This window comes from Salvelinus alpinus, chromosome 15, assembly GCF_045679555.1.
Source record: "Salvelinus alpinus chromosome 15, SLU_Salpinus.1, whole genome shotgun sequence".
Taxonomy (NCBI): Eukaryota; Metazoa; Chordata; class Actinopteri; order Salmoniformes; family Salmonidae; genus Salvelinus; species Salvelinus alpinus.
Genome location: NC_092100.1, coordinates 49,754,142 through 49,777,832, shown reverse-complemented (window position 1 = coordinate 49,777,832; position 23,691 = coordinate 49,754,142). Strand labels below are relative to the sequence as shown.

General features: G+C 44.5%; 1 protein-coding gene across 23 annotated transcripts; it reads right to left on the bottom strand.

Annotated features, from left to right (window-relative positions):
* Nucleotides 1–3,877: 3,877 nt before the first annotated feature.
* Nucleotides 3,878–21,972, bottom strand: cnot1 (CCR4-NOT transcription complex, subunit 1). 23 transcript variants are annotated; one of them, XM_071343987.1, is made up of 49 exons: nucleotides 21,818–21,968; nucleotides 20,293–20,326; nucleotides 19,797–20,087; nucleotides 19,401–19,508; nucleotides 19,022–19,114; nucleotides 18,769–18,837; nucleotides 18,610–18,664; nucleotides 18,260–18,463; nucleotides 17,971–18,139; nucleotides 17,709–17,835; nucleotides 17,491–17,601; nucleotides 17,230–17,400; nucleotides 16,985–17,112; nucleotides 16,508–16,868; nucleotides 16,262–16,393; nucleotides 16,010–16,161; nucleotides 15,633–15,804; nucleotides 15,310–15,517; nucleotides 15,089–15,217; nucleotides 14,509–14,633; nucleotides 14,113–14,399; nucleotides 13,908–13,985; nucleotides 13,515–13,755; nucleotides 12,899–13,039; nucleotides 12,578–12,757; nucleotides 12,359–12,475; nucleotides 12,103–12,213; nucleotides 11,393–11,470; nucleotides 11,086–11,299; nucleotides 10,662–10,813; nucleotides 10,272–10,568; nucleotides 10,031–10,171; nucleotides 9,810–9,914; nucleotides 9,537–9,656; nucleotides 9,205–9,399; nucleotides 8,958–9,100; nucleotides 8,733–8,841; nucleotides 8,402–8,571; nucleotides 7,931–8,162; nucleotides 7,348–7,596; nucleotides 6,962–7,125; nucleotides 6,624–6,741; nucleotides 6,420–6,521; nucleotides 6,151–6,324; nucleotides 5,841–6,053; nucleotides 5,449–5,629; nucleotides 5,238–5,370; nucleotides 4,982–5,116; nucleotides 3,878–4,763 (listed from the first exon to the last, which is right to left on the bottom strand). In XM_071343987.1, the coding sequence occupies exons 3-49, from the start codon at nucleotides 19,896–19,898 to the stop codon at nucleotides 4,685–4,687; spliced, it is 7,275 nt and encodes a 2,424-aa protein (XP_071200088.1). In that variant the 5' UTR covers nucleotides 19,899–20,087; nucleotides 20,293–20,326; nucleotides 21,818–21,968; the 3' UTR covers nucleotides 3,878–4,684. The 23 variants fall into 23 exon arrangements, with proteins under 23 accessions (XP_071200088.1, XP_071200090.1, XP_071200101.1 ...); XM_071343989.1 differs by lacking the exon at nucleotides 20,293–20,326 and having other exon boundaries at nucleotides 13,515–13,745; nucleotides 13,907–13,985; nucleotides 21,818–21,972; XM_071344000.1 differs by lacking the exon at nucleotides 20,293–20,326 and having other exon boundaries at nucleotides 10,662–10,792; nucleotides 11,122–11,299; nucleotides 13,515–13,745; nucleotides 13,907–13,985; nucleotides 21,818–21,972.
* Between the last annotated feature and the right edge of the window lie 1,719 nt (nucleotides 21,973–23,691).

Sequence of the window (23,691 nt, the reverse complement as noted above, 5' to 3'; positions counted from 1 at the left end):
GTTAAGGGTTTGTTAGTAACCATTTCACGGTAAGGTTTGATTGGGTAAAGTTTGATTTGATTTCTCCTTTGCTATTTTTATCATCCATAACCCCTGGCCCAGGCAATTGGTTAATCGAAGGAAATAACACAAATGTCCATAAAATCTACTGATCATTTTACTATATCGAGGCAATGTATCTCAATCGCTCCCAAATGCATTGAAGATCATAGATACATTCATCTTAATCTCATATTATTAAATTAATCTGCCTCTGAAGACCCCTGATGGAGGACTCCATCTCTTACTATGGAATCCCAATTGTTTCCCATTGTAAATATTTGGGAGTATATATATTTCCTTGTTTATATAAAATCAGAAACGTTGACAGAAAGCTCTAATCAATTCAATCTGACCTCAGATGAACTAACATCCCAGTTCCTTTAACTGGCTAAATTAATATTTTGCCAGGGCTGAATTTCTGTAGTTCAATGCTTACCATGTCTACCCCTTCAGGCTATTGGGATAAAATCCAGTGTGGTTTGAAAATGTATATGGCAAGGTAATCGATCCCGGAAAAATGTACAAAGTTACAAAATGTATTTCTAAGTGCATGATTGTACGATGTTAACTCCTCAAATCTCTCAATTAAGAGAGAATTGCTGCTGGCAGGTAGCACTGCCGTAAACAAACGCGTTGGCTGTTAATGGCAATTACGTCACTCTCCCAATTCGCCAGTGGATATACAGTTCCAGTCAAAAGTTTGGACACACCTACTCATTCCAGGGATTTTCATATTTTTTTTTACTATTTTCTACATTGTAGAATAATAGTGAAGACAAAACTATCAATTAACACATGAAATCACGAAGTAACCAAAAAAGTATATATTTTAGATTCTTCAAAGTTGCCACCTTGACAGCTTTGCACACTCTTGGCATTCTCTCAACCAGCTTCATGAGGTAGTCACCTGGAATGCATTTCAATTAACAGGTGTGCCTTGTTCAAAGTTAATTTGTGGAATTTATTTCCTTGTTAATGCATTTGAGACAATCAGTTGCGTTGTGACAAGGTAGGGGTGGTATACATTAGATATAGCCCTAATTGGTAAAAGACCAAGTCCATGTTATGAAAAATTAAGGTCCATCATTACTTTTAGACATGAAGGTCAGTCAGTCCGGAAATTTTCAGGAATTTTGAAAGTGCAGTCACAAAACTGGCTCTCATGAGGATCGCCACAGGAAAGGAAGACCCAGACTCTTGCCATTCTCTCAACCAGCTTCACCTGGAATGCTTTTCCAACAGTCTTGGAAGGAGTTCCCACATATGCTGAGCACTTGTTGGCTGCTTTTCCTTCACTCTGCAGTCTAACTCATCCCAAACCATCTCAATTGGTTTGAGGTCAGGTGATTGTGGAGGTCATCTGATGCAGCACTCCATCACTCTCGTTCTTGGTAAAATAGTCCTTACACAGCCTGGAGGTGTTTTTGGTTATTGTCCTGTTGACAAACAAATGATAGTCCCCTAAGCACAAACCAGATGGGATGGCGTATCGCTGTAGAATGCTGTGGTAGCCATGTTGGTTAAGTGTGTCTTGAATTCTTAATAAATCAGTGTCACCAGCAAAGCACACCCAGTGGTAGTGGTTTCTTTGCAGCAATTCAACCATGAGGGCCAGATTCACAGTTTCCTCTGAAAAGTTTATGTTGAGATGTGTCTGTTACTTGAACTCTGACACATTTTTTGGGGCTGCAATATGAATGGCAATTGCCGATTTCTGAGGCTGGTAACTCTAATGAACTCATCCTCTAAAGCAGAGGTAACTCTGGGGCTTCCTTTCTATTGGCATCCTCATGAGAGCCAGTTCAATCATAGCTCTTGGTTTTTGCAACTGCACTTGAACATTTGACATTTTCCGTATTGACTTACCTTCAAGTCTTAAAGTAATGATGGACTGTCATTTTTCTTTGCTTATTTGAGCCGTTCTTGCCATAATATGGACTTGGTCTTTTAATAAATAGTGCTATCTTCTGTATACCCCCCTACCTTATCACAACACAACCGATTAGCACAAAGGCATTAAGGAAAGAAATTCCACAAATTACCAAAGCACACCTGTTAATTGAAACACATTCCAGGTGACTACCTCATGAAGCTGGTTGAGAGAATGCAGTGTGTGCCAAGCTGTCAAGGCAAAAGGTGGCTACTTTGAAGAATCTAAAATATATTTTGATTTGTTTAACACTTCAGGTTACTACGTTATTTCATAGTTTGTCTCATCACTATTATTCTACAATGTAGAAAATAGTAAAAATAAAAACCCTTGAATGAGTAGGTGTCTCCAAACTTTTGACTGGTACTGTATATTCATTTGTATTCTCCCCCAATAAAAAAACACGAACTTGGTCAAAGACTTCCAAGCTCCTCTCCGCTCTCAAAACAACATGCTGTGGAGTAGGTAGAACTTCACATTGACAACGCAACACTGATAAAAACAGCACCGCCACACGTGTCCGGGAGCTGAAGTGTGATGCGGCTGTAGCTGTGGAGTGAATTGCTTATCCTTTTACGTATTGTAATTACAAAATTCAAAAGGCACTCGCACATCTGAGCGATCTTATTTGCAGGTGCATGGCAACAATTGAACAAGATGAAGGATAAAGGAAACCGCACACTGATCTTGATAGTATCACCGATATTTAATAAGCTTACGTATCGGCCACACGGCCATCGTCAGAACTTTTGTGATTTAAAAAAAAATGTGCACCCTTATGTAGACCTGGCCCCACCCACATCCGTTCTACACATCGGATGGGGTTGGAGGCAAAGGAAAAAACAAATAAGTGCTACCAAATATAACATTATGCATTTCATAAATATTACAAAAGTGTATAAATAAGGCGTATTGAACGTCTGTAAAATCTCAATGACAGCAAGTTTTCATTAGTCATCGGGTACATCGTACGAAAAACGTCAGAATAATCTACAATAGACAATATTTCATGTTCAAATTCACAACATAACATACATAGGCATTTCATCATTAAGTCCTTTAGGAAATAATGTCTGGAGGGTGAAAATCCCAAAACATTCTCTTTTACTCAGAGTATTATTAATATCTCCTCCCCTGTCTGATATCTTAACTTTCTCTATGCCACAAAATCTAAAGGTGGAAATGTCATGCTTCAGGTCATTGAAATGTACAGCGACTGGATAATCCCTGTCGTTTCTCCTGATTGAACTTTTATGTTCACTAATACTCTGTTTGAGAGAGCGGGTGGTTTTACAGACATAACAGAGCCCACATGGACATTTAATAATGTAAATAACATGGGTGGTGGAACACGTAATAAATGTCATTTATTTGGAACCGTTTTCCTGTGTGGGTGGCAGAAATATTCACACTTCATATTGTTGCACTGTGCGCATCCTCTGCATTTATAGCTACTATAAGAGCTTGGCTAATTTTCTTTTGTGGCTGGCAGTTGGCATGAACCAATTTATCGCGTAAATTGCGACCTCTCCTATACACAATACGTGGTGGATATTTCAATTCAGCCGGCAAAACTGGGTCCGATGATAAAATATGCCAGTGTTTCTTGACCACACCGCCCACTTTTCGCGAATTCAAAGTATATGTAGTTGTGAACATTACGGAGTGTTCTTTAGCGGGTCTTTTTTTGTAGCAGTTCACCTCGTGTTTTTCTCCAATGCCAAAATATGAGCTTCATCCACACATTGTGGCGAATAGCCTCTTAGAAACCTCATGCGCATCTCCGCTGCTTTTTCTAGATACTCCTCTAATTACGTATTGTAATAACTAATTTACTATGTTTTACATAATAAAATGAACAAACAGTCTAAAGTAATGTCATCAGCATGAAGACAAAAACAAAAATGCAGTTCAATTGTTTAATGCGTTAACTACAGTATGCATACATACAGGAAATAAGTAGCAAGAACTAAAGGCAACTATAAAGGACTACAAAATACACACGGACCAATACATTTACAAAACATTCAAAATCCTTACAAAATGGGCTGTATTGGTCCTTTTGTTGTTCTGCAATTTGGATCTTTGTACAAATTTTAAGATTTAATTCGCCATCTTAAATTTTCCACAATTTTACAAGTGTCGGGGAGAACCTCTAACCCACTATTTAAAATGGAAAGACCATTGCCCCCACCACACCCCAAGTAGATCAAAGGAGTGAACCCATGAGAGAATCTAGTGCACTGCCTTTCTTTTCCCACTCAACAAATAAAAAATAAAAAAACCTGCCCTCTTTATCCACTACCTTTTAAGCCTCTGAATGCAAATAAATCAATCATCAAATATGCAAAAATTAAATCTGTAGGAGGGAGACAGCCAGGGACCTTTGGTTGTGACTGAATGTGTGTGTACACGTCGTCTTTACATGTTAGATCATTTGTTGGACACTACATTCACATATCTGCTCGTACTATCAAGCTCTCCATCTCCCTTTTAATATTTACATCGAAGCATAAAAATATTAAACAGCATGTCCAAATAACTTCTCCATAGCCAGGCCAAAACAAACTCTTAGATCCATGAGCAGCAGTCAAACTTCAAAATCAGCATTGCCAGTTCATCCAGTGCTAACAGTAATGTAGGGGGGCATCTGTGGGGGTGGGTCCAGGGATGGAGGGTTTGGCCCTATTATCTCTCCTGCAGGCTGGCTGACTAACTGGCACCAGTGCCCTCCATCACCTGCTGAGCCTGCTTTTGCCCCATGCAGCACTGAGCCACTGACTGGAACAACCTGAGAGAGAGAGACAGCGGAGGGTGTTTAATCCAAGTCTTTCCATTGCAGTAAAATATTTTAGAACGTGTATGATATTTTTTATTTTATTTTATTAAAGCAGAGCATGAACACACAACGGTGCTGCTAACTGGTTATCCTCCAGCTACTACTCTGCAGGTGAAGTAATCTCAGCTGAGTGAAAAGCCAACTCTGGTAGAGAGTAAATGAGCACATACTTCTCGATCTCCGGGGCACAGTGTACAAAGTCGTGGCTCCAGAACTTGAAGGCGGGATTCTTGATGAGCTCGATGAAGGTGATGAGCAGTCCCCAGGGATGAGGCCTGTTCACAATCAGCCTCTCCAGAAGAACCCTGCAAAGAGGCGCAAAATCCTGTTAACAAAGACACTTGGACAGGAAACGGATCCATAAAAATGTAGGTAGTTCCACAATGTCTTCAAATGCAATTGTTCTTTGTAGAGAACAAGATTTACCTGGTAATCTGCTCCTGGATTGCCTCAGTGTTGGCCTCAGCAAACAGGTACAGCATGGTGCAGCTGAAGTAATGGGTGTGGCTGTTTGGGTAGCGCAGCTGATTGGCAATGGCATTCAGGAAGAGATAACGCCCTGGGAGCAGAGAATGATGAGAACACCACACAACAACGAAAAGAGAAAACTGTATGCATGTGTGTGCGTGCATCTTACCCTCAGTGTCCAGGTCCACAGCCAGGTTCTGGAAGATGTCCATGTGGGCTGAGTGAGTGATGGTGCTCATGGAGGGGGTGCTGCCCTTGTTGTGGATGTGTGCGATGGCCTGGGTTCCCACATACAGCACCAGAGCGTTGATCAGCTGGATGTTGTAACGGTTGCCTGGCTCATTTGACACCTAGAATAGGTTTGGAGGGTAAAAAGGAGAACAAAATGTAAAACCACCAACACTTGCAATTGAAGGAGACACTCGTTTTATTTCCAGATCGAGTTGCCTGGAACTAAATCTACAGACAGACGCACTGAAAACACCCAAGTAGAATGACACTTCTGATACAACGCAAGACAAATCGACATTTGAACATTTGCGCAAAGACTCAAAACTTAACCTGTTCTAAAGATGTGTCGTTGTGCTGCAAATACTTCCAGGGACCCAGAGTGGCGCCCCCTACCTGCAGATTGCTGCGGAGCTCAGAGAGGAAGGTGACGGGGGAGCGTGTCTTCAGGTAGGAGTCCAGATCCTTCTTGAACTGAGAGGGCATCACTCCGGTGAAGTTTGTGAGGATGCGCGGAGCGATGTTGATCTCGCTGAGCATGTCAACCTAGTAGACAAAAAGTGAAAAATAGTCATAAACATTCACAGAAAACCACACAAAAAATTGCAGTGTAATGCATTTAGGGTCTGTCATTCGGCTGTACCTTCAGATTGGGAGTGAAGGGGTCTGGAAGCCTCATGTTGCGTGGGAAGGCACTCAGAATCAGGTTGCGGAGCTGGATGCAGTTGGGCGGGATGACGTCGCAGAAGCCGTAGTGGTAGTCGCACAGGAACTCTGGGAAGTCATGCAGTAGGACCAGAAGGACGCGCAGGGTACCCTGAGGTCAGAGGAGAAACATTTCAGTCAAATCCAAGTCGTAGTCAGGTTACTAATGGTTTCAAGGGAAAGAAACATTATGAGCCGTTTCCAAACCTTGTAGAGGATTTGCATAGGTTTGTTAAGCTCAACATTCCTCAGGAAGGGCGCCAGGTACTTGAACAGATCAATGAGAAGTTGCGCATACATGGGCCAACCCTAAGAGAAGAGAAAACAGGTTATCAATGGGTGCTATTCAGTTCCAAAAACATCCACCCAAACATGGCACTGTCTTGTCACACATCAGTGACTTCTCCTTGCCTTCTGCTGTGGGGTGTGCGCCAGCATCCTGGCGATGAAGATACGGTGAGAGATCAACTCCAGCCAAGCGTAAACAAAGCCAGGGGCTTTGGTAGGCCTCAGGATGTGGAAAGTGTTGCTGTGGACAAAAATAACAAAATAGAAACATGGAGAAGGTAGACAACTCAGTATAGATGAGCATCACACATTTACAGTTAAGGAAAGTGAGCTTTAAGACATCCTGACAATCAGTGATAAATACCCCCAGTGAAAACCAATCATAGAATTCTATGCTGTATTCCACTAAGAAACGTTGGATCTCCTATGGCTTTTCTAACAGGCGTGACGGCAGCATTTACCAGAAGGCGGTGAGGGTCTGGAAGTTGATGGTCTCGAGCACGTGCTCGGGGGCATTGAGCTCGAGCAACAGCATGATGAAGATGCGGTGGTAAGGCAACTGCTGGAACTCAGTCTGTCTCACATCATGGTCCTGGATCAACACTCCAACCACAATACCTAGAACCTGAGAACAGTCATGGGACACATTGATGAGCCCAGTAATGTAATTACCCAAGAGCCTTTCTTATCAGAAATCTGTGACAGGTTTTAAAACACAAAACGACTCAGAACTATGAATTGCGTTGTCAGTTTGCTGATTTCAAATGTATGGTTGTCTTTCCGAGATATCTTTACAAAGCAGAGCTGATTCTACAGACTCCATGGTGAGGATCCTCCTGATATTAACCTTGTTGAGCAGGTTGATCTTGGTGACAGTGTTGGTGGCCTCTCCGGAGTGCTTGACCAGCAGGGCGATGAGGCGCACAAAGGCGTCCAGGTTGTGGTAACACTTGGCCCTGATGATGGCGGCGCTGGCCGCGGGGTTGTGCTGCTGCTCGGCCTGCGCACGGTAGCTGATCTCCACACACATCTCCGTGCACAGCCGGAAGAAACGAGTGATCAGGTCATCGGTCTTCAGAATGCCCTGCTGGTGCATCTGGGGAGGACAGTAAGCACAGTAGTGAGAATGGCAATACACATCTAGTCATTCATAATAGTTAAAATTGTGTATATTTTACTAAGATTTTCTTAGTATAAATATTGATGTCCAGTCTCATAACACTGCTGCTGGGTGCAGTGGTTTGGAAGAAAATGGAGTTGCTGCTATGTGCACTGCTCTAGCACTAAGGCCCCACTGTGTTAAGGACGCAACTGGAGCTGTGCTCGTGTTATGAAGGCAAACAGCGCTCTGACTGGCTTGGAGGAGACAGGCGGTCATCATAAGGCAAAGAACGTGAAACTAAAATAAACAAGTGTGTGCTGTCCTGTACCTGTCCCACAAAGGCAGAGAAGGCCTTGGTGCTGTCCCGGCCGGCGGCTGCAGAATGGTACAGGTTGACCCATTCCCTCAGCAGGTACTCAGCCTTCTCCCTCAGGCCCGGCGGGTCGTCGTACTCGGATGCCTGGGAGATGCCAGAGTGCATCATAAAGTTGGGTCCTCCGTGGGCCCGGTCGATCATGGCCTCGTAGTTGGAACGGACCACGTCCATCAGCTGAGGAAGCCTGGAGGTTAAAGGACAGATATACATCAGTTAGAAAGAACTACAAACGTATGTACACCAACCACACATCTCCAGGGTCGTGAATGGAAGAAAACTGACTGAAACAGTAAGGGACTAACTGAACTAGTCTATTAAGAAATGCCCGTTATAGTTTTCCGTTTCAAAAGGTTTTGCTAGAATGTGCACTAAAAGAATACGACCCAAACAAAAAAAATATTCATAGGACAGAAAAGGACTTACCCCTCAGGTGCGTTGGCCCTGGAGTGGGCGCTGGTTCGCATCAGAGTCTCGATAGTGTGGAACAAGTCTGCCTCGGTAATGTGGCTCACACTGCGCTCATCCACCAACAGCAGCTTCACCAGCTGCATGGCAAACGCCACCGCCATGTAGTGCAGCCCATTCTCCATAGACTAGACAGAAACACATGGTTGTAAGACACTGACACAGGGACGAAACACACTAAGCCCATTACCCAGTTTTATAGAATTGAGACGGACTATTCACAGATTGAGTTGTGCACCCGAAAAGAAACATCTCAACACTTAATAAAGGTGTGTGTAGTGGTGTTTACCTGTGCCAGGTGCAGGTCATACTGCTGCATGTTGACCAGGTGGTTTCTGATCAGCAGCTCCACAGCCTCCACGTTGTACTTGTACTCATCACGGCACTCAATCAGGCACCTGGAACAGATCAAACATACCCCAAACGTGAACAAAAATTAATCAGTCGATTTAGTTTCCCTTCCCCATTAAAGCCAAAAAGATTCCCATGAGTTGGTTTTAAGGGGGATACCAACCTGGTAATCTGCTTGTTGCACCACAGTGGCCCGTATGCCCGGCCGTCCTGGAGGGCTTTGAGCACCAGCAGGTGGCACTCTCTATACCGCAGAAGCAAGTCAGCATCGGCACCACTGGTAGCATCCAGCAGACCCTCCACAGCCTGGAGTGAGACAGTTAGGAAGAAAGCTTTTCTACTGAGACCTAAGCTACTTGTCTATGCATGCATGCATTTCCAATGTGACTGTGTGAGGACTAGTCCCTGACCTTCTGCAGCAGGCCCAGAGCGGCGATGCCGTCCCGGGAGTTCCTGGCTAGGGCCACGGCCTCCAGCAGGCTGCGCAAAGCCTGGGTCTGAGGGTTCATGGCCAGCGCGGGAGGGATGGCGTGGAGGTGCTGCTCCAGGTCTGCCATGCACTTGTCATAGATCTGAGCAACGTCATCCGTGGCCCATGCCTGTTGCTGTAATAAACACAGGACAGAGACACATTCATATGGTACTTGAGTAACGTCCTCAACCTTAAAATCAGGTTGGGTTATGTCAAGATAGCAGCAAATGCAATATTGGTGAGTTCTCTTCCAGGGCCGAAGAGCCTTACCTTCATGGGTTGGGCAAGGAATCCTGTGGGCTGAGACAGGTCGTTGCTGGGTAGGAAGCCTGGAACATTCCGGGCAAACTCCTCATACACTGCCAGCTGTTTGGGGTCTACGCCTCCAACCTGTGGCAGAAATATCACTCAGTAAATAGACCAGATGCAAAAGCGATGTTTGATATCACATACATGAAATAAATATATTTTTAAATTAATGTCTCTGACTATACCACTACTAGGAAAGAAACCAATGGAGTGCTATAGACCAGGTGTGCTCACCTTGAGTCTGATCTGCTCTGGCATGCGCTCGGCCTGGTAGGTCAGCACAACGGGGTCACAGTAGCGACGGCCCTCCTGACGGGCATGCTTCCTCAGCTCAAACTCCTACAGGAGAGGAAGGGTACAGGTACAACAGTCAGCCATTAGATAAAGTACTGGACAGTATACAGACAAGAGCAGCATCCCAGTGAGAACACGAACGTGCCTATAACTAAACTCACCGTTGCCAGCCTCTTGTCCATCTCTGGGCCAGCCTTCTCCACTGCAGTCTTCTGGATGAAGCAGCAGGCCAGCTCACAGTTGTCCTGGGCGACCCTGGCAGCAGCCTCCTCCATCATCTCTCTCTGCTGGGGGGTGGGGGCCTGAAGGGGGACAGGAGCACAGTTATAAGCAAGAACACCACTAATAATATTTTATATAGCTCTTCGTGGATGTGAAATGGGAGAGAATGAAGATGACTACCCTGAGGGCAGCAGCAAAGCTGTTCTTCAGGTTGGTGGCGATGCTCATGAGCAGGGGCTCCCGGCAGGTGATCATGGCCATGCCGGCAGTCAGGTTGCGCATCATATGATGAGCTGCCACACGCATGCGCGACTCCTCCGAGTCCAGAGCAAAGTCCTTCCTGACGATCTGCTCGCAGGTTGTCATGGCGATCTTGATGGAGCGGTCCACTACGGGGTGGACGAGCTCTTGCACGGCCCGCTCAATGGACTGTCTCACACACTGCTTGAGCTGAGGGTGGGCTTGAAGCAAGGGGATCTGCAGGGAGTGAAGAGTGTTAGTACCGCCACAACTCAAAAGACTTACCATGTGTATTCGTCACAAGGTGTTTTGAGTGAAGGTGCTACTTACGTTGATGTTGATATTGATGTGAGGGGCTAGCCCTGCAAGGGCGTACACATTGATGTCATGATAGCTAAACTGCGGGGTAGGGGGCCCAGTAGCTGAGCAAGCGGTGGTTGGGGCGGGAGTGGATGGTGCAGCTGCAAATGGAAGAAAGTCTCCTGTTGGTTACAAGACACTTTTGTGATTAAAATACAGGAAAAAGGAGTTCAAGCACAGCAGCTCGATGAACAAAACAAAGCAAAAAAAGAAACGGGTTAAATGTTCTTGGCCAAACACTACAAATCCAGGTTGTCATTCTACATTCAAATGATGGAACTTAGGCTAAAATCTTATTCAACAATTGTGATTAAATATTAACATTTCAATATACATGAGGACATTCAGATTAAACAAACATTTGAAATAAATTGATAGAAAGATATCCACACACCGACAAGGGGCATCCCAGTTTGAAAGTGCTGGATACCTGTGCTAACAATAGGGATCATTTCTTCAGGGGGCTTGGCCTCTTTCTTTGGTGCAGAGAGCTGCTCCTCCAGACTCTTCAACTTGTCTTTGTCTTTCAGCAGGGTGCCAGGCTTCAGGTCATTGATGTCCAGTGATAAGTTCTTACACAGCACCTCAATCTCAAACTTTAAGTTCAGCTGTAGTGGGGAAAGAAGCACAATGACAATCAGTATGTGAAAAGTCAAAAAACATGTCGATACTGGTGTATAAAAGAGAAAGGGTTCCCGGACCTTCAGATCATGTTCCGTATGCAACTCTGCCAGAACATTCATGATGGCCATGGTCCAGGGATTCTGAGGTCGGAAGATCTGAGAAAACATTTAACCTGCTCTTAAAACAATGAAATAAGGCATAACAGCGAGAAAATTGTGCAAATACATTACGCCAGTGGGCACAAATAATTTATCCAGAGAGCCATTTGGTCCTAAACAATGTTTTTTAACCAAATAGTACTTTTAGGAGCAAAATTAGTGCACACATACTTTGCGCCTCTTTGCTTCTTCTGGAGATGGGCTATAATACTGCCTATAATGGTCTACATCATCTAGTTCTGGCTGGCTCCCTGTCTGCTGCTGTAGGTATTCTGCCTGGAAGGACTGGCTCCCTGTCAGCTGCTGTAGGTATTCTGCCTGGAAGGACTGGCTCCCTGTCAGCTCCGGTAGGTACTCTGCCTGATGGGACTGAGTCAGTCTTAGGGCCCATAGTTTCTCTTGACCATGGGACATGACCAGGAAAAACTCCAGACCCAACCATATTGTCTGTTGGATTGGCTGTCTCGCTATTCCTGCAGGTCCTGCCTGCCGGGGCTGGCTCTGCCTGTGCTGGGCCTAAGCTCACTTTGTCACTTTGCTAACATTGCTAAAGTTGTTCCCTAGAAATTCAAATGTGAATTCAGATACCTATTGATACATTTGAAAATGCTTGTGAGATGTGGTCTTACCACGCTACGCAAACTGGATTCCAGGACTTTGGCCACAAACGGGACCACATACAGTAGCTCCTGCTGCCCCTTGACATAGGCTTCCAACAAGAGGGATTTTACCTCCAAATCCTAAAAAAAGTTTTACAAAAAAGGCAGGTTAAACAACAAAAGACCATCTAGGGGCACAGTTACAAGCGTTTGGTTATTTGTTGGGAGGAAAACAAATGGAAAGTTCTATACAGGCCAACATTTAAAAGTTAGGAAATGTACTCACCGTGTACAGGATGGGCTTGTTTTTTGCCAGAGTGATCATGCCAAGCCAGTGGCCCAAATTCTTCAGTAGGGATCGATCAGAGAAGTTTGCAGCTGCCTTATCAGAGGTAAGGAGAACCTGACACATGGAGAGAGAAAAGGCTAGTGTTTAAGTAGCTCTCTTAAATGTGATATGAGTTTACAAATTTTCCATAAATGTTGTTTAAGTGAATAATCACACCTTGATGTTTCTGTAAGTTTCATTCAGGACCATTTTGACAAACTCAGGGTTCTTCAGAGTGTCTAGAAAGTTGGAGTATAGGCTGTGGAAGTTGGGCTCGATGCTGACCCTCTTCATGACCAGATACTGGGAGACCCAGGGCATAAACTCCTCTTTCACAGTTTCCTTTAACTCCTCAACCTTGGGAGTTGGATGAAAATACACAAGCATTTGTAAAATTACAGAAATGTATATAAATTGACCAAAACCAAGATGTTTAATATAGCAGTGGCAAAATATCACCAAGTAGTAAGCAAACAAAAATATATCTCTATGACCCACCTTCTGTGTCATGTTGGATTGTGACAGGTTATTGAAGATGAAAGCAATTTTCTCTTGAACATTTTCTGGGGGTTCCACAATCCTCTCGGTTTGGTCTGTTGCTACTAGCAGAGTGTCAATGTTTGTGGTGTTGATGGAGGGCTGAAATGAATAGATTAGAATATACACTCAGAACAAAATATTTTACAATATTCTAACCTCCACTTTGGAAATCATAATTTTACACTACCTCAAATTCCCATAAAATTACTTAGTGCATCCTTGCCAAACAATCACAGTAATTATTTCTTCAATGACCGCATTAGAAACAAATGCTCATTCTTAGGCCTGTCCCATTTGCTTGAAAAAAAGAAAAAAAAATCCTGGTTTTTGCTCCCCTTGTGTGTGCGCGAGCGTGCGTGTACACAAAAATTAGCAGCATATCGTTGTACAAATTAGGGAACCCTCCTCACGGAACTGTTTAGTGTTGCCATTGGCAATGAAACTATAGCAACGCAGTAAACAAACACTGAAGCACTGGGTCGCTGGCGTCATTTCACATGGCCAGCTAAAAACAGGCATATATATATATATATATATATATATGGTGCAATCGTCTCATAGGTACTGTACTCACCGGCACATCCTTCTTGAAGCTGCCAGGGGTAGGTCGTGTGATGGTAGTGGTTTTGGCGACAGTGGTGGTGGCAGTAGCTGTGGTGACCAGGGTGCTGGGCTGTCCAGACTGGGGGGCTTTGGGAGGCTGAGACTGGGCCTGAGCTTGAGCCAACGCCAGGCTCCCAGGGGTGGTGATGGATCCTTGCATCTTCACTGGAGGATCCCGTGACTGTTGGCCATACTCGATATACTGCACACACAGGATATTCGAAAGTGCCAGAGCGAGAGACTTATTTATCATGAAGTAGGATACGCACCTCTGGCTAAGGTGGTGCAGAGATCAGTATAAAGACAATGTACATGTACAGATGAAGAATGACAAATTGTCACAAACACAGGAAATCCAATTACCTCTTGTAAAGTAAGGGGGAATTGCAGAAAGTGGCCGATCGAGGCCAAATGCTGACAATATTGGGGATAGTCCTTCAGCCTAGAGAGGGAAAGATCAAATTAGCCCTACAGCAGGTCACAGATAATTTGAGTCATACATTGTATAGCAACATGCACATATTCAGTGTGGAATTCCATCAAACATCTGAAGAAAGATAAGTCCATACCTATTTTTGAATCTATCTAGAGCAGCGATTCCAAAGTAATACATTTTGGATCCAAATGGCTTCCTTAAGGCTTCAAGGACATATCTGAGGGCCAGCCCAAGGGCCATGTAGGTGACAAGACCCTTCTCGATGATCCCCCCGAACAGGCAGGCGGTGATGTGCAGCTCCTTGTCAGGGTACTGGGGGAAGAAGCGGTACTCCTCAAACAAGTTCCTCAGCATACAGTTAAAGACCTCCCGCTCTCGCTTGATGGTGGAGTCCTTGAACCTCTGCAACATCTCCAGCACCTGCAAAGAGAGGGGCGCCATGGCTTAAACAGCTGTCAGCTTGAGGATAAACACCATCACTGAGTCAGTGCCTGAAACAATCTGCAGACTATTTTACTCAGGGACTCACCTCATCCACAGACATGGTGGGGTGTGGGGGGTGATTGTAGATGCGCTGGAAGTAACTGTTAGCCTCATCGTCAATCTCCTTACTAAAGTGCTGGTTAGCCTCAGGCCACACCTGAGATAGGTCAGCTGGGAAAAAGGTCAGACTAAATCAAACAATACTGCCATAGAAAACCCTTTGGAACTATTTCAATAGTGATCGATTGCAGCAAATAAAACATTTGCCAAGTAATTCAAAACAAGCTTAGAACGTTTTCACTATCAAACCAATAAACACCACACAAAAAAAAAACATATGTACAAGGATTGTACCAAAAATCCAATCAATTATGAGCATAAGAATTTGCCAATTAGTGTTTAATGGAAGACTGACCTGTATTTCCTCTGATTCAATGTGTGAAAGACACTGTTTTTCTTCCCAGATTGTACTCAAATGTTTTTAGATGAGAAATGTTAAAGCATTTGTAATTGACTCCGGTAAAACCACATTACTTCAAGAGCCCATTAGGAGATATTAAGAGAACGTTTTGGGAGGATATACAGTTGAGGCGCCTAGCACACTCAGTCACACCACCACCACTTACAGGCCTTCATCTTACTCTGCTGAAAGGTGGTCGGATTCAGGCCCGGTGTGCTCATCTTCCTCGTCCCAAACGGATCGCTGCTCACCGCTGGCATTCCAAGACCAGAACCAATGCCTGATCCCAGCGGACCTAGACAAAAAGAAAAACACAAGTTTAGTTCTCCATTATATTGTAATCAAAACACTATGAAATTATCTCTACGGCAGGTTTTCTACTCATACCTGTGTTACCTAGCTGTGAAGAGAGGCTTCCAATCCCCCCAAATGGTGTGCTGGGGTTGGGGTTGGACAGTGGAGGGAAGGCCTTAGCTGGGGACTGGGGGTTGCTGAAGGCAGAGCCCAGCGGCGTAGGGAAGCCCTGCATGCTCTGTGTGTGAGAGGTGGCAGAGCTGCTCAGGTTCAGCGAACCCATGGCTGTCAGGGGATCCATCTAGAACACAGAATGGAACAAATGTAAATTCAGGGGACGATGAAAGTACAATGTTTCTAGCCAATACACATTACCCAATAACAGTGTTAGAGAACATAGATGCAATGCCCTTCACCTGGAGAGGAGACACCGATACCTGCACAGGGGAAATGGCGTCTAGGCTGCTGGTGCTGGGAGCACGTCCCTTTGGCATGACCCCCGGTGGTGGCTGGCGGGCTTTGTTCATGACGTTGCTACAGTTGGCAACCATGGTCAAGATAGTCTCAGAGAGCTCTTGAGACACACTCCTGAAAAATATATAAATTATTTAACTATATGACCTTGTTTCATATTTAGAAAGATAATACATTTCAAGTTCATGTTGTATTATGGAAACTAGACCTTTTGGCAAAACCATATAATATGATTGAAGTAATGAAAGGGAGCATACCGGTCACAAATGTGATCACAGGTCTAATGATTCAACCTCTGATGGAAACACGGTAAACTCACCCTGCACAGGACTGCAGACAGCCCAGCATGGTAGCCATCGTTTCCGGGGGGAGCTGGGCACTTTTGGGCTGGTCCTTCTCTGGGGCCAGACCACCCATAATAGAGGGACAGCGTCTCTTCAGGAACGTTACACATGCCTGGATGAAGGGCTCCTAGAACGGCAAACAGGTAAATAACTGTCATACACTATATCCAATTAACGTTTGTAGCAATGTGCATGTATAATTGTTGTAAATTAAAGGCTCAACTCACGCCACCCACCCCGTGCTCTCGGATTTTGTCAGTCAGCCATTTGTCAAGTTTGAGGTATTCACGGCGAGAGGCAAGTGCAGCAAGGTCAATAACAAACGCAAATGGAGTACCATTTAGCAGCATTGAAAGAGACTGAAAAACAAGAGGAACAGTTTGGATATTGCAACAAAAAAGTTTGCAACGTGGCCTTGTACAAAACTATATCAAAGTAGATTATATTTCCTTAAGAGCATCCCTGATCTCTACCTTCAAGTCCTGGGCCACATCCAGGATGCGGGACAGCTTGGCCTGGTCGTACTGCTCTCCTCTCATGTACCACTCTGCCATCGAGTGCATGATCAGCTGACGGATAGAGGGGGACTGGCCCTGTCCGTGCCACGCGTAGTGCAAGATGATGGCAGAGTTGGGATGGTTGCCCAGGAAGATGGGCATGAGGGTGGAGATGAGCTCGTGGCGCAGGGTGTGCCAGGAGGTGCTGATCTGCAGCAGCGCCAGCACCAGCATGTCAGGACAGTGCTTGATGGGGAAACTGAAGAGCTGCTTCACCTGCTCGTACTGGCCCACCTCAGAGAGGCGCAGGAGGCTCTCCACCAGGTCCAGGCTCTTCCTGTGTGGCGAAAAATCACACAAACAAAGACCATCAGAAATGGCATGACATTTGACTAATAATTAATGTAAAGGAGTATCTGGAACTGTGGTGGTCAGGAGGGCTGTTTCACGCACCAGGTGGCTATCTCCCTGTTATCGTCCTCGGGTGGCGCCTTCAGTATGTCGATGGCTACGGTGTGGCAGGGGTAGTCAGCGAAGCAGAACACATCTGGGCTCATGAGGGAGTGCTGAATGAATGACAGCTGGAAGGGGAGTGAGAAAGGTCAGGAGGTCTGAGGAGGAAGTCCAGCGGTAGGACAAGAGCCCAAAGCATTAAGTGTGTGGTCATTTTTACACAACAATGATCCCCTCTTCCTTACCTGTCCCTCAGCATGCTTCCAGGGCCGGTAGATGAGGTCGACAGGAAACACCTCCATGCCCAGGCCCCTCTGGATCCCATACACCACCATCTGAAGTCCCTTACTGTCCCGGATCATAAAGCCAGGGTGATCGAGCTCGTAGGTCACCTCTTTGAAGTTCAGATTGGGGTTCTTAAATATAAAAAGGAAACATTATGTACAAAGTACAAGACGAGAATGGCCAACTGAAGGGGAATATCAAGTAATTCCACTATAACTTACAACTTCTTTGACCACGTCAATCAGAACTTCTACATTCCAAGTGTGGGCCTGAGAACCATCACTTTTGTCCTTTCCATCACTCCAAATGCCACTGCCCGGAGCAGAGATGGACTGAGGAAGATGTAAAGAATGCATTAGTATATAAAGAAAGCAGTTTCATGATTTATTTTACAGAGCTTTGAGAAGGTTTATTAAGTTACTATCAGGTCAACCCTCACCTGTAGGGGGATTCCATCAGACAAGCCAGAGTGGGTACGAGCCATCATCCCCAGGACCCTGGCCACCTGGCTGGCAGTAACCTCTCGCACCCCATACTGCAGAATTATGTTGCGGCATTCATCAAGACTGAGAAAGAGTAAAACGGTACATTAATAGGGGTAACGGTCATTCAATTCCTTCTGTTGTGGTGGTCATGTATGATACCAAAAAGGACTCAATAAATTTAATTTGTAATGGGCATTTCAGTTACTAAATAATCACCTTGCACAAAAGCCATAGCCAACTTCCTGCATGAACTCTGCAAGAGAACTCTCCATCATGGTCTTGGCTAACTCTCCCGAGTCTGGCAGAATCCTGTCCATCAGAATGTCCCGTTTTTCAGGGTACAGCAGCGGTGCAAGCACCACAGGGCAGCGCGCCTGCGGGAAATCTGAAACACACACAGACAACGTATAACTGATGAGGCAACAATGTTGTGAATGAAGGAAGAGTATTTTACCTCTGGAAATAATTTACATTTTCCGTCAAGTAGCAAGTCTATGCCCCTCACCTCTGCACAGTGTCTTGAGGAAAGCGTCAATCTGCTCTTGTCCGACGCCACTGGCTCCCTTCTGGCCAAACAGAAGATGGGAGAGGAGCAGGTGCAGGACCTCTATGGCAATATCTTGGAAGCCACCTTCCTGGTTAACGCCAAGGTCCGCGTCCACGTACGAGCGGAGGAGATCAGGGAGCTTTTGTTTGACGAACTGCGCGGCTAAAAACAGATGGGGAAATATTTAAAATAAATACTTGCTTAGATACCGTAATTACAGAATAAGTTGAGCCCCCCCCAACACACAGATAAAACATTATACGTTTTCAAGTCAGCTGGTATAATCAAAAGATTAAACAAAAATTTACCAAAACCACGAAGGTCTGCGTTGCACGAATTGAGCAAAGCAAGGCCAAATATCACCTTGGGGAAAAAAAGACAAGATTTTTTTTTACTACAATAAAAAAAAAGATTCTGATAACATACATTTCCATACAGACTTAATTCTCTAGAAAATAAATACTTACTTCTTGAACCTTGCTTAGCTTGAGAACTTTACTCAACTGAGTAAACAAGTGGGCCAACGGCTTCAAACTCTGAAAATGATAAAGGTTGAGAAAACATTCAACAGTAATTCTGACGCAGACACTAATTTTGGGACATGAAGCCAGGCATAACTTGGACCCACTCCATCACTGCAGAAAATGTACACATTGTCTTTCTGATTTGCAGAAATCTTTTACAAAGGTGAGTGAGAAAATAAGCACATATGCCTCCTACCTTCTGGTAGTGCAAAGGATTGTCGATGGCGTAGCAAAGTGTTGAAATAAAATTAGGCTTTGAAATCAGTGAAACACACTCCTGGATCAGAAACTGTATCATGGGCAAGTGGACAAACAAAGGTGAGAGGGAACATAAATTAGGTTAAGGACAAAATAGGAACGCAAAGTCACTTTCTAAAACAATAAGGGAAGACAAACTGACAATATCAATGAGGATTAGGAAACCTACACAGTGGTGCGTTCAGAGTTCACATATTCCTAGCGCTGTGATATCTAAGCATGTTCCGGTTCATAAGAGACCATTAATCCTCAGAGCTAAATCAGTTGAAGTCTAGCCACTGGTGTAAAAAGTATTACTACCAGTAATCAAAAATTACCTGATGAAAATCTTTGCCACTGCTTTTACCATCACCACTGAAATCCACATGGGAGAAGAGACAGCGTAATAAATGCCTGTCCGCCTCAGGGCCGTGACGATTCACAATCTGTTGGGACAGAAAACGCATTCACCAAAAGAACAGGTTGGCCGGCATAGCCAAAATATTATTGACAAGATAACTCAGACCTAAAGAAATTGTGAACCACAGAATCATATTTGTTTTACAATAATTTCTGAAATGTGATATCTAATAAAAATGTGTCTATCTACAACATAAAATCTACTTAGCTATAGCCCTGCAAAGCTCTAAATTTGTGGAAAATGTGTACTGTAAAACTGGAAATACAACAATAGAAAATGACAATTTGTGAGCATAATACTACATGCTACTCACATGCTGTATTTCCTGCTGGCTGGCTCTGTAGTTTTTCTTTGTTAAATTGTCCACCAGGTAGCTGATTTGAGACAAAGCCAGCGAGAGCGAGTCAAGATTCATTGCTGGTTGGGGCGGAAGCAGGCGGCCGTGCCCGGCGCAAAATCACCATTATTCCCCTTTAGTCACTTCAGTGATAAGATACTTCTGCCCCCCCCCAGGTGTGAAAAATGTCAGTTTTAAAACAAGCTTCTTCTGTCAATGGATCTTGATACAAGGTAAAGTCCCTCAGTGCAAAATCAAGTTCAGCATCTGAAAATAGCCAAGAGGGAAAAGTAGTTAATACAGCTGCAATTTGCAATACAGTTCTACATATAGAAAAAGTGTGGTAAAGTATTCCAAAAATAATGGAGCAAATACTACACACTTATATGATCAACTGGGTTTGTAAATACCAAAAGCGAATAACGACGTACAACTGCCATGGGTAATAAACCCCATTGGGCCTACTACTCACCTGGAGTAATCCTGATTCATACGCCTGCGCAACACTAAACAAAACAGAAACACAGCTAGCTACCTTTAAACTGACAGGTAAGAAAGTCACCATGACAGTTTGCACAAACAAATGATAAATGTTTGCACAAACAAATGATAAATGTTTGCCAAAACTCTTTCCCAACGTCGCTCTAGTATTAGTGTCACGAGAGTCGGGCCTTGACTTCTGCACACCCACTACTCCCAGTTCAATCAGCATCGTGTGAGCTGATATTTATGCGGATGATTAACTATCTTTATGTTCTACACTGGCAACGCATGGTTAATCAATGAATAAACAAGCTGAAGTCGTTGCGAATTTGTTTACGTTATTTGGCTAGTTAATGCTAGTTATAGTAATTACAAACGTTAGATATATTTTCAGTGTCCTAGCAATAATGCAAATAGTCAGCTACTATAGCTTAGCGAGACAATACTAACGGCAACTAGCTAGCTAAGTTAACAGTAGCTATGTGTGTGTCATCTAAAAACATGTTTTCCGTAACCGTCCACGTAGCCAACTTAAGGGTTAACTTTAGCTAACCTTATTTTTGCCAGTTAACAGATAACTAACGTTACCGCTAGCTATCTTGGGCAACATAACTTGGCTCACGTTAACTAATAATACCAACGGTCACGTTAGCCATGATTGCTAACTGCAGAATTGACCTGACCACACACTAGCAAGTATCATTTGTTAACCATCTGACAGTAACAAGCTAACTTACCCATTGAGACAAAGAGCTAGCCAACTAACGGTAGCTAAGCATATTTTGCAGCTAACTTAGCTAGATGTGACCAACGTCAGCCAGGCTACAAACAGTAACGTTAACTCTCAGAAGGCCGTAATGTTAGGCTGTTTTCTGTAGCTGGCTGGTTAATATCTGGTACCGTTGTAAATCCAACAATTCTATACAGTAAAAGTTAACTGATCAATTTAGTAGCGAGCGATTATGCTATTGTCAATGGAAATAGTCAATAAAATATCTAGTTACAGTACTAAGTTACTAGTATTACTGAGTAGTTAGTTGCGTTAACTCAATGCCTAGCTAGCTAATTAGCTAAATGTAGCTATCGTTAGCTAACTGGCTAACTAGATGACCTAGCCATGTATGGCCAGGTAGCGCTAACGTTAACTAGCTATAGTACTAGCAAAGATACTCTAACGTTACTAGTAGTTAGCTAGATCAGACGTTGGCGTGAACATGTCGTTGTCGATGTGCACCATCCACGGGATAGAAATAATTACCGCTAACTTAAATATGACTGGACATTATCACTAGCAAACCAATTCTGCTTTTTGACATGGGACCATCAAACATAGCTAACGTTAGCTGCAAAGACAACTTCAGCCAACGCTAGCCAGTTTTTATTTTCTTAGCGAACGTTACAGTAGTTAGCTATGACGCCTAACGGCTAGTTGCACAATTGCTATCTTACTAATGTCTAAATGTGAATAAATATCCCAGATTGTAAAAAAAAAAAAGGAAAAAGATTCAACTTACCATGGTTCCTAAAATGTATTTGTGATGTTCATTCCTTTTGGTTTCTGCGCCCAAACTTGATTTATTAAAAGGGTTGCTCTCCTTCCAGTTCGGTTAAATTTTTCAAAATAAAATGGCGACTGTCATCTCCGCGCGCACACAGTGCAGTCTGCACTTTAGTGCTCGAGCCCGGGCTCGCGACGCCATTGTAGTTGTTCTTCTTCTTCGGTGGAGTTTAACAGCGGTTGACATCCAATATGTTGCATTACCGCCCCCAACTGAACTATAGTAAAACCCATTACACTTTGTCATACAAAATGGAAAAAGGGGAAATGAGAAAAAATGTATATATTTTTTTAATCACCCTACACTCATTATTAAAACCTATCAACATATTCCACTACTTTACTACTCAGGCCACTGACCTGAGAGGACGGACACTACCACTCAACACACCCTGTAACTCTTCTGAAGTAAAATCTTGTACCCCCAGGTACTTCTCTGCAGCTGCCACCACAAAATCTATTTTCTGTGACTTATGCCTCGATCACACCAACAGCGTTATTGTGTTTTGGTACACCAGAAGTACATTCATTTCCAATGGAACGCTGCATTTGCCCTGTGTGGTGGATACCTTGTATTTATCGAACGTATGCATCAAACTGTATGCGTAGACAGCTTGACAGAAATGGTAGCAGAAGGTAAATGTTGAACTTTTGTTGCACACAAAGATGATGCTGCGTACCATTTTGTACAATGTGATCAGTGTGATCAAGCCGTTACATCCATCTCTGCGGCACAGTTGGTAACCATTTCTATGAACGCTAAGAAGCTAACCTTACTGAAACATATCACTCATTGGCTTATCCCTCTGTTCTAGCACAGACCTAATATTCACAGGGTTCCTCTCAGAATCCCTCACCCTTGATCCTCCCTCAACTTTCTTCACTGCCTCAGCATGCGGCATCTTCTGCACTACTCTGACCCTGGCCACCTCAACCTGCCTCTCTGACCCTGGCCACCTCAACCTGCCTCACTGACCCTGGCCACCTCAAGCTGCCTCTCTGACCCTGGCCACCTCAAGCTGCCTCTCTGACCCTGGCCACCTCAACCTGCCTCTCTGACCCTGGCCACCTCAACCTGCCTCTCTGACCCTGGCCACCTCAAGCTGCCTCTCTGACCCTGGCCACCTCAACCTGCCTCTCTGACCCTGGCCACCTCAAGCTGCCCTTCTGACCCTGGCCACCTCAACCTGCCTCTCTGACCCTGGCCACCTCAAGCTGCCTCTCTGACCCTGGCCACCTCAACCTGCCTCTCTGACCCTGGCCACCTCAACCTGCCTCTCTGACCCTGGCCACCTCAAGCTGCCTCTCTGACCTTGGCCACCTCAACCTGCCTCTCTGACCCTGGCCACCTCAAGCTGCCTCTCTGACCCTGGCCACCTCAAGCTGCCTCTCTGACCCTGGCCACCTCAAGCTGCCTCTCTGACCCTGGCCACCTCAACCTGCCTCTCTGACCCTGGCCACCTCAAGCTGCCTCTCTGACCCTGGCCACCTCAACCTGCCTCTCTGACCCTGGCCACCTCAACCTGCCTCTCTCTCAGTAGACACACACAACTTTTCCTACCGAAACTTAACATTATTCTGTCCCATGTCCTCCTGCACACTTCCCAAATCTTGGATTCTCCCTCCTACATACTGCTGTGACATGCCCATAAACATGACACCTGTAATCCACTGCAGTGGATTCAGCACAAAAGCTCTAACAGCATAACTCATATATCCTAACATTACTTTATCAGGTAAATCCTCTGAATCAAGCTCAAAGAACAGACTCCCATCTGTTTCACCACGCTCCCAACTGGACCTGCGTCGCACCAAAAGGTGGGCGTCACA